We start from the raw sequence: 18,966 nt of genomic DNA, 5'->3' as shown, positions 1-18,966 counted from the left end.
TGGGCTCCTTGGATCCATGGATGGATTTGGACACCGCTGGCCACATTCTCATCCCCGACTCAGACACAGAGCCTGATGGGTGTCGTCCAACTCTGAAACCTACAGGAGGCTTTGCCTTCAGGCCAGGCCTGTGCCCCAGTGGCGGCTTCTCTGTTATGGTGGAGGAGTATTGTACCCCTCCTCCCCTTTTGAGAGTGGTCGGAGGGAAACTGGAAGAAAATAAAATGATAATATATTGGTTTAATTAGCATTTTATTGTTCCCGTTTCCCTCCATGGCCAGGAGGGGCCATGAGGCAGCAGTGGAAGAGTAGTGCTCACTGTAAGTGCACATGATGGTTGGGCTGGCCTAAGACGGCCGGCCAAACGTCAAGCGAACTTAGGTGTCTGCAACCCAGCTGCATTGGAGAAACAGCACAGACTCCCAGGCACTGTCAGAGAGGCCAACAAAGCTGCTCAGACCAGCCCTGGTGCTGCTCTCATGCTATTGAGAGCACACAAGGATTGGGTGGGGAGTCTGTGCTGGTGTCCCAGGGACTGCTGGGACACCATCAGGAGCACCAAGGTGACCGGCAGCACCGGAATAGGTATTTTTTAAAAATTATAATTCATTCCCTCCACCCTCCCCCGACTCGTCTCCCCTCCCTCAACACCCAGTTGAGTTTTGCAGCAGCCGCCACTGCTGGGCCCTATTCATATGGACTAGGACTTTGGGAAAATTGGAGGGGCCACTGGATCCTGATGTATACCAGCCCGTAGATTACACTAGGGCACCTGATGTGAAGATCTGGCAGACGTCAGAGGAACGCAAAGCTCTCCAGATATTGGCTTGGTCTCATCTCTTGCCACAGCTATGGAGGAGGGAGATTTACTTGCAATGGTAGTGAGACTGGCAGCTGAGGTCCTGGACCTTCAACTGCCCACTCTAGCAGTCAAGATGAACGTCTTGATGAGGTGCTTCAGCTGGGAATACCCCCCATCTGAACGCTTCTTACATTTAAAGAAGCCCTCACAGATTTACTACTTTAAGCATGCTTCAAGCCTTACACACAGGCTCTTGGGAATAGGACAATTGCCCATCGCCATCGCCCAACCCCCAGGAAACCCAGTTTCCTCACCCAGCACCCCAGAACAGATGGTCCAAGCCTCCAACCCCACAGTACATACTAGCACATTCCTTACCAGTCTACCAGACAGGGACTCCAAAAGGCTGGATACTGTGGAGGAAGATGTTTTGTTCTGCCAGCCTGGCTATGCGGTCGGTGAATAAGGCATGCCTTTTAGGCCCATACTCCCACTCACTCTGGGACTCAGTTGTGCAGGTGCTGCTTATTGCCCGGAGGATACAGGGAAGGGAAAAATGGCAAAAGGAGGAACAAATATATACAAATTTTCACAATAGGTGACAGTAAATTCTCCTATTGGTCTTGTGGCAGAAGTCCACTGTACAATTATTAAAATGTTTTCAAATATCACACCCACAGGAGGATAGGATTACACATTCTTATTTATTGTAATCTAGTCAAAATATACTTATCTCATTTCTTTTATTTATATATATATATGTATATATATATATCACAAAACAAAAGCGAAAATCATCTCAAAGCAAATATATGCACTATACACAGCAATTTCACATACCTATGTACATACCTATGTACACAGTGAGACAACATATACACTTTATACAGCAGAACATATAACGCATAAAGGGGGGATATATTTTATATATATATATATGTTTGTTAAGTACTTCCTATCTTTCACCCTATAAAACAGTACTACAAGAGTGTCCTCCTATTGAATCTAGGTGGTACACTGGGAGGTAGTCGGACGCAACGGTTCCAAGAAAAACACCTCATGGAACCTAAATCTTCACATGTGTCCAGTGGTGTATCTTTCACAAATTAATTGAAAATCAAAAAGACTCCTCCAATTGGAAAGTGTTGATGCGGTCACGTTTCGGCCTTCCAACAAATCAGGCCTCTTCAGGACAGGGCGACAAAAAAAGGGGAACTTCAATACCACGGCGGCAAAGTCGCCCGAAATGTACAGAAACGCCAACTGTTTCTTATATAAGTCCGCTCTGCTACTCTTAAGGGCAAATCTTGAGGTCGTAAAAAATCCTATGGCCTCAAACGTTCGAGTGTCGGCAGTTCTTAATTCTGCTTCAACACGTCACCATACAGGTCAGGTCATTGTCCCGGAGGAGGCCCGGGCCATACTCTTCCAGGCTATGGATGATGAGAGAGACGCAGCAAAGTTCTCCACACATTGTGGACTGGATACAACCGACTCGCTAGGCAGAGCGGTTTCGTCATTGGTGACCTTTAGACACCACGTCTACCTGAGAACCACAGACTTTTTAGGGGCTGTCCAAGCCTTGCTTAAGTACATTCCATTTGATGGCCCCCATCATGTTGGAGAAAATATGGACTCCGCGCTGGAGCACTTCAAGGATAGCAGAGTTCTTGCCAGATCTTTAGCCCTTTCCATGGCTTCTCGCAAACCCGTCCGCCTTTCGCTCCTTTCGTGACTACGGAAGAGGTTTCCAGCTGTGTTCGTATCAGCTCAGCCACCAAGCAATGCAAGCTTCCCAGCCCATGCATGGCCAAGGACAAGGTACCCAGAGTCTTCGTAGGTCGGATGGCCAGAGGTTGAGCCAGTCCACCCTGCAGTCGCAGCCTCCGAGCCTTTTTAGTTTGCCCTTTAGTTTGCCCTCCGACTATCATGTGCACCCAGTGCATGGCAGGATACACCATCACCTGCACCAGTGAAGGTCGATAACCTCTAACCTCTAGGTTCTTTAGATTGTTCAAAAGGGCTGCTGCCTTCCTTTCATGACTACCTCTCCATCAAAGCCACTCACTTGCGACAGGCTGCCGGAGCATCACGTCTTTGCTCTGTCAGGAAGTGGCAGCTCTTGGCCAAGGGAGCCATTGAGAGGGTACTTGCATTAGCAGTAGGTTGTGGTTGTTATTCCCACTACATTTCAGTGCCCAAAACAACTGAGGTCTTCGGTCTATCCTAGATCTGCACCCTCTCCATTTCTTCCTGAAAAAGGAGAAATTCAGAATGCTCACCCTTGCCAAGTCCTATCTGCCCTCGACCTGGGAGACTGGATGGTAGTTTTGGACTTGGACGACGCATACATCTGCATTCCCGTCCTGCAGGCTACAGATCTTACCTGCAGTTCTTGGTAGGTCACAAGCACTTTCAGTTTGCCGTGCTCCCCTTTGGCCTCACCAGTGTCCCTCAGGTGATCACCAAGGTTTTGGTGGTGGTTGCAACTTCTCTCCGTAGATCAGGGGTGCCAGTCTTTCACTATCTGAATGACTGGATGCTGATGGCGGGCTCGACTATGGCAAAGCTCCTGCCCTCTCTGGGGTTCATTATTAACGTGCCAGAGTCAAACCCACCCCTTCTGTGATGTTCCTTTTAATCAGAGATGCTCTGAACACAGTGCAATTTCTGGCTCATCCTCCAAAGCAAGGAGTCCTGGATATTCAGGCTATGATGCTGGTATTTCAGACTCTATTCTGGGTTTCGGTGAGACTTACTCCAAGGCTGCTCTGCCTCATGGCATCCTGTATCCTGCTTTTGACACATGCCCATTAGCATATGCAGGCTCTGCAGTGAGACCTGAGGGTTCAGTGGGTGCAGCATCAGGCGAATCTCTTTGACATGGTCCAGATCTATGAGGACACTGCAAAAGATGTGCAGTGATGGCTGATGGAAAGCGATTGGGTTAACGTCAGACTCCTCTCCCTTCCCCAACCAAACCTGACATTAGTGATAGATGCGTCACTCCTGGGGTAATGCCTTATCTGGTATAGACTTTATTTAGCCACTGATTCCTTACTGGCCCTACCCATTCTCCCCGCTCTTTGAATGGATTTCTGGGCACAGGGCTACTCCCTTTTCAGGGCCTCAGTTCTACACACCAGTGGTCAGTGTTCATGGCAGCTCCACTCTTCTGGCATGGAAAGTCACAAAAAGAAACTGATGTGAGCACGCTGGGGCAGCGCTTATATAGGCACTGCTCACGCCACTTCCAATGCAGACAATACCATGCAGAGCCGAACAACTCCACCTAATGCTACACAGAGGTACTGCTCTCAAAAAATGCCCAGATGCAGTCTAACTCCTGGGGGTAATTCTAAGGTAAGGAATCTCTGGCTAGATGGGGTCTCCGCCAGATAAGGCTACCTTCAGTTGCAAACATTCTGCTGCATACTTTAGCTACCTGAAAGTTCCTCAAAACTCACCCACTATCCCCTCTTCTGGGCAAAGTATAAGCACCCTTTATTATAAAATGGCACGTTCGTTCTGAATTGCACCAATATACAGGTATCTGTCTTTTCAACCATACCTTCAAAGTCGTGGCAAAACAAATTGAAACTTACCTTATGTGCCAGTTCTTTTGCTTTGACTCTGACGTCATCACGTGTCTACATCTGACTTCGGAACAGTCAACGCCATCTGCTAGAGAGCCATTGCAGACGTTTTTCGGATCCAATCTTGTTCCTGGGATATTCAAAGGTGATAAATCTGCAGGTATACACCCGAAAGATTGTTACCAAGGAAAGTAAGTTTTTCTTATGGCCCACACATTAGACTTTGCTTACCTGGAAAACATGTGGTTAGGCATGTAACAGAACCTGACAGAGTCTGTCAGGCATTTTGATTAATTGGTGTGAGTTCTGGAAACATTTTGCCCCAAGTGTGTACAAAGAAAAATCCACACTGTCGTTTCAATACTTAATTTTAAACCAATTTCGGTGCATATTTAATCTAACAAGATTATCAGAGAAATCAGAACAATTATAGTAAATGCAAAGCACAGATTGGGGAAAATTATGAAAACAAACCACTTACAACATGGTGTATTTAAAGGACCCCTTGGTGCCTAATATGAGCATCAAAGGTTTTTTGTTCATTAGAGTTCAGTATGCAAATCTAGTCATCACGCAGAAAAATAAACCTTGTGTTTTTTCGCAATAAAAAACAGCAGTAGATCAAAACAAAACAAAATCTTTTCTTCAAACAGGAAGAACTGCGACGGCGTAAACTGGGCCTGTTGGTATTTTTGACAGCCCCTGTCTGTGCAGTTACAGAATCAGAATTTATAGTTTTTGTTGAAGCTGTTCTTGCTGTCCCTCTAATTAACCTGATTTTTTTAGGTGTGTAGTACAAATTGATATATTTTACCTCAACTGGAAGAAATATGAATATTTAGATGCCTTATGTTTTCTTTTCAGGTAAAATTAAAGCTGTTCACTCCTCAGACTGAAGAGGAACAGACCGAATACAGCATTGCTGCAGAACGCAGACGCATGCGGCTACTCCATACAGACATTATTAAGGATCTTCTTGTGAAAAGCACAATCCAGGATGGTAAGTTTGATCCAGAACAAATATCTTTTACTCATCACTTTTTAAGATTGTGTAGTTAAATGTCCTACAGCCGACAAGTGATAACTGAATCCCCATTTTAATATTTTACCCACTAAAGAGCTAGGAATATCAATGTACCATGATCCACGTGCCCCTCATTTTGGATTCAAATGAGGTTCTTTCTAGTATTGTTTTTGTGATTGTTCCTATTCTAAGCTCTGTTTGTTAAAATGTGTAACTTTTGGAGGTTGTCAGCTTTGCACAGTATCTGGGTGGTGTGGGAGGGGTTAGGCCGAGGCCCGGAAGCAGATTCAGTGGCAAACACCAATAGCATTATAATACCAGTTGCAAATAAGACCTCTTGTAGTCCGTATAGAACCGTTTCTCAGACTGGAAATTTACATTTGTTTGATCCAGTCAAAAGGTAAATAACCTCAACGTATATATGCTTTATGATAATGTTCATTATTAAAAAAAATATGTTCTCTAAAAAATAACAACCTAACCAACCTTTGGACAAGCCCTACGTATCCTGCGACGCAGACAGAGAAAAGATCCCTCCAGAAGACATTCTCCATTTGTTGAGTTGACCGCGTTGACAGGTACTTATTCGTTTATAGAACTGATTGTTAGGCATTTCTACACAAACCTAGGATTGCCAAGGGGGAGCACAAATCCTGTGTTACGTTCCAACTTCCTCCATTTACCTTTAGATATTTAGGAGACCTATATACTTTTCCTTACAGATGCTAATCATATAGACCCAGTGTTTTTCCTCTCTTGGGAATTTGTTGGAGCATATCACATTTCTGTAGTTTTATTGGATTTTTTTGGGATAAAATTCACAATTCATAAAGCAGTTTGACGCTGAGTGTTGGACTTCACTGCGGTTATAGCTTGCTGATCTTCACTGGTGCACTTTTTGGTTGGTATCAGCTCATTCGGTTCTGTCACAAACCTGTTCTCCACAAAACATTGACCCCTATTATAGAATGTGCTGGCATTTCTAAATTGTGTATTCCTTCTCGCCTGACAGAAGGGGACAGAGACGAGAGTGTTGGCGATGAGGTCCCAGCACAAAAGACGAGGGTTGAGAGTGTGGAACTTGTTTTGCCTCCCCATGCAAATCACCAGGGGAACACTTTTGGTGGGCAGATCATGGCATGGATGGAAAATGTTGCCACAATTGCTGCAAGGTTTGTACTTAAAATAATTACTGTATTTTGTTATTCTTTAAATAGTGCTTTCCTACCACTAGGGTGGCCATGAAGTACTGTGGATTCCTTATCCATTTTGTTGCAAGTTGGAGTTGGAGTGAATCTTTGGCAGTGTGTGTTCATAGTGCAGCCTGTGTTGGGAGGGACTCTCCCATCCTGTTACTGCACACTTGTCAAAGTGCATAGGCATGCGACGGTCAGGAACACATATCTTCCTTCTGTTTCTGTGACAACCTCTTGAATCCTCTTCTTCAAGCATTTGATCAGCAAAATAACATACTCCTGTTCTCTGATGTAAACCTGCTCAAAAATTGCTCGTGATAACAGCACCTCAGCAAATAGCTTAAATGTTGATGTATGTGACAAGATTTATGAAGCAATGTCCTAGCTATTTAATGGTGTTCAAGCAAGGAGGAAACTTTAGTGCATTTCAGGGGAACATTCAGTCTTTCAATTGTACATTTTCCTGTGTCCTTCTGAGCTGATGGCTTTCTGCTGCCATGATTACTGATAAGGCTGCCTTATTTTCAAAACTGCAATCTTCGGCCAACTTGCAAATAAAAAAATAAAAAAGAGGTGAAGTTGTGAATCGGGTAACTATACAGCGATGTGCATCTATTTTTAGGGCCCTGTCCTAGTACTCCGACCTGTCCATCCAAAGTTACACCTGACCATATGCGGATATTTGTTCGGTCCTTTTGTGATCCTATGCGCATAACAAGAGATGAACTTGCATCAACTCCCAAGGCAATTTGAACAAAACGGTGGTAGGAAACCTGTGACCTGTGGTGACCGGCCTATAATAAACAGCAGAATCAAAACGTCATCATCTTACATCCTGAAAACCCTGTTATTTGTCTAACCCTTCTCAATTTATCCATGTAGTGTACATGCAAGTGCACCATTTTAAACCAATTAGTTTAGCCCAGGGGCATCCTTTCTGCAAATAGATAACCCCAGCATTTTCAGCAGGTAAAAGCACACTTGAGGTAGTCCTCCAGATGAATACTATGACATTATCTACCAAAGAGGCGGAAAACTGCAATCACGTGATCATCATTTCAGACGAACATCGACAAAGCCAATAGGTCTGACTTTTTTTTTCCAATAATTTTATTAGGTTTAAAGGAGCATATAAATAGTTAAATACAATAAAAAGTGATACAGAAGAGGAAAATTGAAAAAGAAATAATATAACAGTTATGATCAAGTCACCCATAGTTCATCCGAAATAGTTCATACGTATGTTATAAAAGACGAGAAGATTATACAAAGGAACCATAATGAGCATCAAAAGTATCACCATGAGATATAAAAGGAGATAAGAGAGAAGGTGAAAAAACAGGACAGAAAGAAAATAAAGAAAAGAATACAGAGGAGAAGAGGAAGAAAAAGGGGAAGGAAGAAAGGATCTACTGTGGGGCTAGAGAGACTGACCATGAAAACACTCAACTAGACTATACAAAGGGATATTGGTCAACCAAATCGCCAATAGGTCTGACTTGCATTTTGATTCATGACTAAACATTTACAAAAAGCCTGCTGCATTGGAAAAACTAAACCGATTGCTTTCAATATACAAGGCGTCTGTGAGATAATGAATTTAGTGTGTGATGATTCAGAGTAACTTTTGGTATGTAAAATACCTCCTCATGGACCATAATGCAGGCACTCAAAAAGAGGGGGAGTGGTACCAAACAGCCAGTATCGTGACATGAGGGAGGGCCGGAGCCCACTCTGAATATTTTATTGCATACATCTCTGCTGTCAAGACAGGCCTAAACGAATACTACTCTGGATAGGTTTTCTTTTCATTTCTAATATCTTGAAACGGCTATTCTCTGTCATTGCTAGCTGCATCTCTATTCCATTTCTGCATTTATGTGAAAACTTGTTTCTTCTCTATGAAATTTAGAAACCATTAGATTTAATATCAAACCTAAATCTCTCTTTTCTCCTTCGAACCTGACCAGTGAGAAAAATGTCTCCATATTGTGGGCCGTGAGTCTTTCTGAATATTGGCCTTTTGGATGTACTTTGGCTCTCCGTGCTTTTTTGAGACATCTATAAGGGATTCTCAGATGTTATTAACCTAGAGATGAGACATTTGGTGAACAGGTCATTCGACATCTGCTATGTTTCCCCCAGTTTTAAATCGGCGGCAATTATATCATTTAAGAAAAGCCTTCATGTCCATGATCCTGCAATTTTCACCCAGTCTCTTTACACCCCTATTCAAGCAAGCGCCTAGAAGGGGAAGCAACGCCGTGTTTGTCTAAAGACGTAACATACTTGAACCTTTTCGGGCAGGTATCTTTCACGCCAGCAATAAGTATGAGATTGTTCTCCTCTCTGCTTGGGGACTTGAGAATGGAGGTTCACGACAGTGTTAGTACAAGGACCCCAGTATTTGGTAAGCAGGAGAAGTTTAATGTCTTTTTTGAAGCTGGCATAAGAAGGGTTGCAACAAAGATCTTTAAGGAGGGAGTTCCAGAAGTAAGGTGCGTTCTCAGAAAAGGATCGAGATTGTGTGGTATTCTTGTTTAATAGAAGAGGGATAAGAGCGAGGGTGTTGGAGCTTCTCAGTAGTCTAGAGCAGCCAGCTAAGTGAAGTTTATCTGTGAGGTATTGCGGGTTGCATTGATGTAGGGCTTTGTGCGTAATGCAAGCTGTCTTGTAGGAAGCTCTTCCTTCAATGGGCAGCCACTTAAGGGCTTTAAGGACAGGGGAGATATGTTCAAACCGTTTGAGGTCGCTAATGAGCCTAGCTGCAAGGTTCAGAACCGAATTGATTGGGGCGGGTTGGGCTTTAGGAGTACCAGCGAGGATGGTGTTACCATAGTCGATTTTTGACAGGACTAGCGATTGGACAACTAATTTAAAGTCATCAGCTGGAATGAAGGTTTTTATTTTCTTTAAGTGATGGAGTGTGCAGAGAGCACTTTTGGACGAGCTTTTTTATGTGGGGGATAAGAGTGAGGTTCTGGTCAATGTTAAAACCGAGGGATTTAACTGAGTTAGAAATAGTGAGAGAGCAGTTGAGTGCTGTAAGGTCAGAGATCCAGGATAGAATAGGGAGAGAGTTGTTCTTAGGGGAGAAAAGAGTGATTTTTGGGTTGAGTTTGAGGTGGTTGTGGTGGAACCAGGCTTGAATCGTACTCAAGGCATCATTGAGGTGAAGGACGTGTGAGCGGGAGGGAATCTTATAGTAAAGATGTGTGTCATCGGCGTATAGGTGGTAATTGATTCCCACTTGTTTAAGGATGAGGGTGAGGGGTTCCATGAAGAGATTAAATAGAGAGGGGGTGAGGATAGAACCCTGAGGGACCCCTAGGGAGACGGGCAGAGGTTTAGAAAGGCAGTCATGGATTTTAATTTGCTGGGTTCTATGTTGGAAAACAAGGTGAACCATTTGAGAGTCAAGTTGAAGAGGGTGTGTAATTACACAGAGGAAGGTAGTTCTGACTCGGGGATGCAACTGTTGAACAGTGTATTTGTGCCCCAAGACAATCCATTTGAGTGTGCATCTGGGGTAAGTGAATATTAGGAGAACGTTCAAATCTAAAATATTGGGTCATCTGCTGGTTTCCAGAACATCCCAGAATTTCTCATAGTCAAGTAGGTTTTGCAACAGGGAAGGTCGGAGCCCGAATTTTAAAATATAAACTGAGAAGAAAAGGACCACAACTAGGAATGTAACCTGGGTGGTAAAAGTAGTGTCTTGGAACACTTCTGGTTTCAGCAGACCAGTGTAGGTTCATAATGGATGTATTTTTTTTATTTTAATTTTAATTTTACAGAGTTTTATATAGCGCGTACTAGACCCAAATCGAATCGAGTATCAGAGCGCTTTACATAGCACCAGTTGCATTACATGAGGACACATTCGTTTTATTGTTGGGTACGGATTGTTGAACAGACTTGTGATACTGGGGTTTACTTTCTTATCACAGTGAGCACAAACTCTTCAAGATGCAGGCTCTTGGTAATTTGAATGCTGAGGTCAGACAGGTTAATAACCAGACATTTTGTGTGTTTCAAAATAGTACACGGTCACACCTCCAGTATTTTTTTTCTCAGACTGTTACTTTCCTCCGGTTACAGCGAAATGCACTGCGAAGAGCAATAGTGTATGTATTTTTGATTTAGTACAGCAGGATGTTACAAGAAGAGTGATCTTGTGTACATCCAGTGCTAAATGTGAAAGGGGGGGAGGGCATACTGGAACCAGTTCTGACTGACATCGTCACATAAAAATAGCTCTCGGGCTTCCTTCAAGTCTGAACAAAATGTAATAAGTAAAACGAGCAATATGTGATGACTCTATGCAAACTTGCAAAGTTTCCTCCTCCACGCAGTTGAAAATTTTTTCCTTTTAAAATTGTTCTTTTTATAGATATTTTGCAGTAAAACCTCAAAAGGAAATACATGTTGTAGATAGTACTTACTCAGGCACTCCCTTTTCTTGTGTGAAGAGTGCAGAGGACCTTGAGAAAACATACAAGAACAGTGACTTCTAGACACTGAGTTAGGAAATCCAAAGTTCTTGCTTAGGGTGCCGAGCATAACAAGCATTGGTAAATACATTAGGTTTCGCCTATGCGATTTATAATAGCTATTTTTTGTTGTAAGTTGTAACTTGCTGAGTAGTTGTAAATATAACTTACAGAAAGTCTGTTAAAGTGTTATGACTGGTTTAAGTACAAAAAGGCAATACATTGTGCTGTTACTAGTGGTATAGTGTGGGTAAGTAATAGCAAAATGTTGAAAAATAGAAGAGGGAAATAATAGAATTAATTGATGTAATAGCAATATTATGTGTTTAGAGGAGTTCTGACAACATCTGGGCCTGGTGCCACTGCACCTTCTGCACCATTCAGATCACAGCCATATTGCCTGTAAAGTAACTGCACTCGTGACTACCTGTTTAGTAGTAACATATTGCAAGAGGTGGTGTTTAGAATAGGTTCTTGAGCCCCTGTACCTGCTGCATCATTGAAATCATGACCCTAGTGCCTGCAAGGTAACTGCATTTGTGACAGTTATTTAGCAGTTAAATATAGCAATAGTTGGTGTTTAGTGGGGTGCCTAGAGCTTTTGGTCCTGGTGCTTCTGCACCTGCTGCACCATTTAAATCATGAACCTATTGCCTGCTAGACAAATACAATTATGACTGCCTGTTCAGTAGCAACATACAGCAATATTCGGTCTATAGAGGGGTTCTGACAACTTTTTAGCCTGGTGCCACTGCACCCGCTGCACTGTTGAAATCATGGACCTAGCCCCTGAAAGTTAACTGCACTTGTGACTTCCTCTTTAGTTTTAAAATAAAGCAATACATGTGTAGTGGGGTGCCTGGAGCTTTTGGTCCCAGTGCCACTGCACCAGCTGCACTATTGAAATCATGACCCCTAGCGCTTGCTAGATAGCTTCACTTGTGACTGCCTGTTTAGGTGTAAAATATATCAATATTATTTGTTTAGAGGAGCTCTGGGCCCGGTGCCACTGCACTTACTATATCATTCTAATAATGACCATTTTGCCTGCACGGTAACTGCCTGTTTTGTAGTAAAATATAGCAATTTTAAGAGTTTAGTGGGGTGCCTGGAGCTTTTGGTCCAGATATCATTGTACCTGCTGCACCATTGAAATCATGACCCTTTTGTCTGCTAGGTAACTTCACTTGTGACTTCATGTTTAGTTTGACATTTTAGCAATAATCTGGGTTTAGTGGGCTCCCTCAAGCTCTTGGCCCAGGTGCCACTGCACCTGCTGCACCAATCGAATCCCTTTTAACCAAAAGGTAACTGCAATTGTGACTGCCTGTGTATTAGTCACATATGGCAATATTATGTATTTAGGGGAGTTCTGCCAACTTTTGGGCCTGTTGCTACTGCACCTGCTGCACCATTCAGATCATGATTCTGTTGTCTGCGAGTTAACTGCACTTGTGGCTGCTTAGTAGGAAATTTGTGTCAGCCTGGGGATGCCACAATTTTCCCACACAATAATGTGTGAAAAAAGTGAATTTTTCAGATAAAATTGAGGTTTGCTGGGGATTCTGGGTAAGGAAACGTTGGGGGTCCACGCAAGCCATACCTCCCTAGAATCCCCTGGGTGTCTAGTTTTCAGAAATGTGTGAGTTTGGTAGGTTTCCCTAGGTGCCGGCAGAGCTAGGGTTCAAAAACTACAGCTAGGCATCTTACCAAAAAAGGGTAATTTTTCACTGCGAAATCTAGGTATGTCCATTTTACGTTTTGCAACGTTTTCTGTCGCAGGCACTAGGCCGACCCACGAAAGTGAGGTACCATTTTTCTCGGGAAAACTTTGGGGAATGCGGGGTGGGTGGAAATTTGTGTATCCAAGCAGGTTCCTGAACTTTCCACCACAGAAATGTGGGGAAAATGTTTATTTGCCAATTTGTTAGGTTTGCAAGGGATTCTGGCTAACAGAACCTGGTGTGAGGCAGTGAAGTCACCCCATCCTGGATTCCCCTGGGTGTCTAGATTTAAAAAATGTATAGGTTTGCTAGGTTTGCCTAGCAACCGGCAGAGCTATGGTTCATAAACTACAGCCAGGCACTTTGCCAAAAAAGGGTCATCTTACACTGCGAAACTGAGGTGTGTCCGCATTGCGTTATGCGCCGTTTCCTATCGTGGGCACTTGGCCGACCCACACAAGTGAGGTACCATTTTTCTCTGAAGACTTTGGGGAACGCCGGGTGGGTGGAAATTTGTGGATCCACACGGATTCCAGACTTTCCACCACAGAAATATGGGGAAAATGTGTTTTTAAAAAAAACATTTTTTTAGGTTTGCAAGGGATTCTGGGTAACAGAACCTGGTGGGAGGCAGTCAAGTCCTCCTGTCCTGGATTTCCCTGGGTGTCTAGTTTTCAAAAATGTATAGGATTGCTAGGATTCCCTAGGTGTCAGCAGAGATAGGGTTAAAAAACTACAGCTAGGCCCTTTGCCAAAAAAGGGCCATTTTTTACTGCTAAATTGAGGTGTGACCACGTTGCGTTCTGCGCCGTTTCCCGTCGCGGGCACTAGGCCGACCCACACAAGTGAGGTACTATTTTGCTCGGAATAATTTGGGGGACGCTAGGTGGGTGGAAATTTGTGGATCCACGCAGATTCCAGAACTTTCCATCACAGAAATGTGGGGAAAATGTTTTTTTTTGCCAATGTGTTAGGTTTGCAAGGGATTCTGGGTAACAGAACCTGGTGGGAGGCAGTCAAGTCACCCCATCCTGGATTACCCGGGGTGTCTAGTTTTCAAAAATGTATAGGTTTGCAGGTTTCCCTAGGTGCCGTCAGAGCTATGGTTAAAAAACTACAGCTAGGCACTTCGCTAAAAAAGGGTCATTTTTCACTGCTAAATTGAGGTGTGACCACGTTACGTTTTGTGTTGTTTCCTGTCGCGAGCACTAGGCCGACCCACACAAGTGAGGTACCATTTTTATTGGGAGACTTAGGGTAATTCAGATTTGGAAAGCAACTGTTATTACATACTGACTTTTGATGCATTTCTGCCTTCCAAATGAAAGACCTTGTGTAAAAAAGAAGTCATTTTGAAAAATGACCGATAATTCTCATGCTAGTATGAGTATTCCCAATTTCGAAAAATGTGCAAATAGCTACTGTTTCTAATCTCTATAATTTTTTCCCATCGCAGAAATACATAGGTGTCTTTCATAACGATTTTTCCATATATAGATTTTCTCACAATAATTTGTATATACCCGGTACATAATAAAAAGCCATTGCAAATTGCTGCTCAGTTTTTTAATCTGGGTTCATCAGCTTTTGGTGAACCTACAAGTCCTATATATCCCCACAGCCAGAAAGGTCCAGCGGATAGAATGGTATATTGCTTTCAACGAGCTGTCATAAATAGAAGAAGTTACAAGTGAAAACGTTGACACGAAAAGCTGGGTTTTTCCAACTAATTTTCAATTTTTCCTATATTTAACTGTTAGTTTCTATAAAGAAACCTTGATGGATCTATACAAATGAACCCTTGCTGAATACAGAATGTTGTCTACCTTTCTAAAATGTACAGCTTTCCAGGATCCATTATTGCTTTCATACCCGTTTCTCCCAATAACAGGAAGGAGGTTGAAAGCACAAAAATAGCAAAAATAGGCTATGTCCCAGAAAAATGCCAAAACTGTGTAAAAAATGTTGGTTTTCTGACAAGTCTGTCATTCCCTAAAAGCTGGGAAAAGGGTGATTTTAGCCCCACAAACCCATTTTTTATATCATTTGCAGGGAAAAACCCAAACGCTTTCATTTGCAGCCCTTTTTTCCCATTTTTCCCCCAATTGTGTGTATTGTGGCTAATTTCTGGGACCCCTCCAGGGGAATCCACAAGCCCTGGGCACCTTTACAATCCCCATGATGTTGGAAGAAAAGGACGCAAATTTGGCGTGGATACCTCATGTGGTCAAAAAGTTACAAGGGCCTAAGCGGCACTATCCCAAATAGCCAAAAAAAGGCTTAGCACAGGGGGGAAAGGCCTAGCAGGGAAGGGGGTTAAACAGTGTGAACAGCTTTAGTAGAAATATTGTAAATGTGTGTAGGCAGGGGAATTTAAAAAAAAGTTCCACACAAAAGCTAATGAACACAGTAATTCGGCTATGGGAACTGATAAAACCCCCTTTTAAGATCTATTAAATACAAGGAATTTTACAAGGAAAGTGCAAGCTCTGTGCAGGCAAAACCTAAAAATTAGGTTAAATATGTCACAGGAGAGGCAGCCTGTTCCGCTGCATTTAATAATGGATATGTGGCTGTTGCAAAAGTAACCGCATCGTCTGGTAAGTTTTTATTTTTTTTACGGAGCTTCGAGGGGGACGATCATGCGTGTCAGCACCCTGGTATATAGTGCAATTAGCACAGGGCCCCTTTCGTTTTAAGGCTCATGATGCCATTGCTTTCAATACAGCAAATTGAAACTAAGAATTTACCTTTTCGCAAATAATATTGAGACCATTGTGTCCCATTTTGTAGCTTTTACCATCTGTCTACACATAGTACTGAAACTGTTGACATTGTCACACCATTCGTGTGAGTAGGGTAGGGATCTGTGTTCCCGCCCTGAAAAAGAAGGAGCACACTTTGAAACATGTTCACACACACAGGAGGTCTTGTGCATTATTACAACACACCTCCCCCTCACACCTTTTCAATATTACCAGCACCAAGGTTTATTAACATTTTTTACTCCTATGATGCTAGGTATTTTTAACATTCACTTACCCCTCACTCCTGACCCTACCTTTCATCACCTCTCACACCACACATAGAGATTACATCAGTGCTCCCGCGCATTTGTTGGTAGTAGCACGCCGCATTCCATAGAGGGATGCGAAGACCCCTATGATGTAGCATGAATCCATGGGCCCTTTTGGTGTGTGAGGGGTAAGTAGAAGCACAATGTGCTTCCTACCAATGTAGGAAACACACTTGACCCACGATCAAACATCATCAAAAGCAATCTTCCTTGGGTGGATCTTCTTGTTTATCAATGTTTTTTTTAAAGCAAGTTTATATGATTTTACACATCCTCCTCCTTCAGCTGTAGGTACAAAACCTAGAACAAATGTATCTTTCTAAATCTATTCTCATGTTTCATGACCCCATCTTCATGACAATTTTCAATATAATATTTATAATTGCTATTCATTCTCTCGTTGTCTTTAGGAATAGTAAGTGGAAAAGCTAGTGATGATCCCTTGTTATTGGTGAGACATTGAAAAGGGCTCACACAAATACCTATGACAATGTATAGAAGGGTCATTATGATAAAACAGCAAGTATAATTTCAATAAACGTAATTTCCCATTTTCTAAAAATTTCCTGTCATGACCAAATTTCTTTTCCCATCTATGCTTAATTAATCGTTTATTTTGTGTGATTGTTCTACACTGTCTTTAATATCTTCTATTTGTTCTTGAACACTCAGAGAAACATTTGGTTTATACATGCAATATTTGGACCAGCAGGGACACACATTCTACCCTTGGCAGTCAGGACTAAACCCAGTTATATGATTTTGCAAAATGACATCTCTTTGAGCTTCTAGCTGATCCGAGATGAGGCCTAAACTAGTTGCATTTGCTACCTCCTCTTAAGGCCGGCAATAGTCTTGATTTCGCAAATGGCTATACCCACTCCATACACAGGGAACAGAATAGTGAAAAACGTAGCACCCTCTGATATTTCCCCAACAATTCTAACTCGATGTGGTGTTTTGGCCAGTGTATGGCGAATAGCTGGTACCACAAAGGCGGTGTAGCAAGATCCAGATAATTTAATGGGCAACCAAACATAGGCCCTATTGCCACACACATAGTAGTACCAGGTTGTTGATCTAGCTTGCTTCTAGCATATAGTATACCTGTGGCTAATCCAAAGTAGACAATGACTGGGGTATTGAAGTCTGGTAAGGGTGTGACATAGAAGAGACACTCACTTTGCCCTAGGTGGGTCCCTCCATTACGTCACTCACAGTACAGACTTTGGACAGAGTTGTCAAGATGCACAGGGTGTGTGATAATGCTCCGAATGGGATAACAGATGTCCAAGTGGCATGGTTGGTCAGAGAAGAACCAATGGACATGCCACTCAGCACATTGTACCTTTTAATCAAACAGTAAAGTCATCAAGGGCACACCTCCATGTACAGCAGCGGGTAAATGAGTAAAAATCCAGCAGGAATAAGGATTTAAAACATGGTGGTGTTGTGCCAGAAAGTGTAGGAAAGCATTTTCAATGTAAAAAGAACGTCTATGTAGCAGTTGAGCAATGGGATGCACAATGTCGCATGTCTCAATGTGTCCACCACGTTTATCATCAGTATTGCACCATACTGTGCTGATAACTGTTCGATCAGTAGCTGCTTCTTCCCCCTCCCTCTAGCGCCTTGAGACCTTCGCAGGTGAGTAGCGAGCTTTGCAAATGTACAATTGATTGATAACAAAAAGACTGACTGTGAATGCTTCAGGCCTGAAACCATGGCAGGAGCTGGTGAGCTGGGTCAGCTGACTACAGCGTTTTGACTTGGTAGCGGTAAGGAGGAGGGGCTGCATTCTAAAGGGGGTACAGTTTCAGAGGGATTGAAGCTGGAGCTCTTTCCTGTAAATTCAGCATGTGCAGTTGCAATAGATCAAAACTTTAAACAGGAAAGTAAGCTGTAGCAGAATGCTTTGCTGATGGGGAAGGGCTGGGGCTCCTGTCGTTTTTCAACTTATAATTTGTTTTGCGTTTTTAAAGAGCTTGAAAGATGCAATGTGCTACTAGGCCACACGTTTGCATACTTCATACTTTTAACTTACTGCTCCAAGATAAGTGTCTGCCATCTTGGAACAGTAAATAGCTGCGGCAGCATCATGACGTGTGGTGATGCATGCACACCGATACCTCAGCACACTGGGGCTGGTCATTTTAGCCTTTTTATTTCGGCTGATGCATTTCAACATTTGCAACAAAAAATGTTTTAAAATGTTGTTTGCCACAAAAGCATTGGCAAAAGACACAATTGATGGATGGAATGCAGAACAAATCAAAACACTCACCCCAGTCAAAAGATCTGGGTTAAATCCATCATTCTTTTGCTCTCCATGCCACCCCAGTTTAGACCTGGCCATATGCAAATCCGTCTTGACCCTGTGCATCATGGGAACAGTCCAGACCGAACTGCCAAGCCAGGTACTCCCTGTACCAGAAACCAGTATCCTAGGACTTTTTCGGGGTTTCACCCCTCATCAGCCAGGATAGCTTGAATCCAGTGGCATAGTGAGCCATTGGATGGTGTTGCTAAACCATTCATTTTAGATATGTTGAAAGTGGCAAGTCTGATGGGAAAATGTGAAACAAAAGTACAATCATATTGGTTCCGAATCACAAAATATTTTAGGCTGCAAATCTGAATTTAGGTCTGAAAGAAACGGCACTTTTGAAAGTTACATTTTACATGCAGATTTACAGAATCCAGGCTGGCGGAATGTTACTTTTGTGAAGGGTGTTACTGAATGTGATTTTTTTCTGCAATTTTGTGGAATGGACTCATTTTCCAATGTATGATTACATGGAAATGTTATGGGGATTGAGGGAGTGGAGCACCCTACAAAATATGGTGGACACCCATACTCTACATTTGTGGACATTCTCATGTCTCTTTGCGATAGTGTGAGTCCTTGGAATGTGTACATCACATCGTTCAAATCGTTTGTGTGTTTCTCAATGAAATTTGAAATTAGGGACCCAATGTAATTTAAAAAGTCATAAATAAAAAAAAATACACACACACATATATATATATTCACTTAGAAGGGTTTTAGGTCAGT

General features: G+C 42.7%; 1 protein-coding gene across 14 annotated transcripts in view; it reads left to right on the top strand.

Annotated features, from left to right (window-relative positions):
* Positions 1–18,966, top strand: part of ACOT11 (acyl-CoA thioesterase 11) — a 791,760-nt gene that overhangs the window by 556,893 nt on the left and 215,901 nt on the right. For 7 of the 14 annotated variants that reach the window (XM_086952527.1, XM_086952530.1, XM_086952587.1 and 4 more), the window contains 3 exons: positions 5,263–5,398; positions 5,920–6,000; positions 6,435–6,594. In XM_086952527.1, coding sequence (XP_086808653.1) covers positions 5,263–5,398; positions 5,920–6,000; positions 6,435–6,594 — 377 coding nt within the window. The remainder of the gene's footprint in view (positions 1–5,262; positions 5,399–5,919; positions 6,001–6,434; positions 6,595–18,966) is intronic. The other 7 variants (XM_086952551.1, XM_086952558.1, XM_086952565.1 and 4 more) reach the window with 1 other exon arrangement.

This window comes from Lissotriton vulgaris, chromosome 1_1, assembly GCF_964263255.1.
Source record: "Lissotriton vulgaris chromosome 1_1, aLisVul1.2, whole genome shotgun sequence".
Taxonomy (NCBI): Eukaryota; Metazoa; Chordata; class Amphibia; order Caudata; family Salamandridae; genus Lissotriton; species Lissotriton vulgaris.
This window is presented reverse-complemented; position numbering and strand designations above follow the sequence as displayed.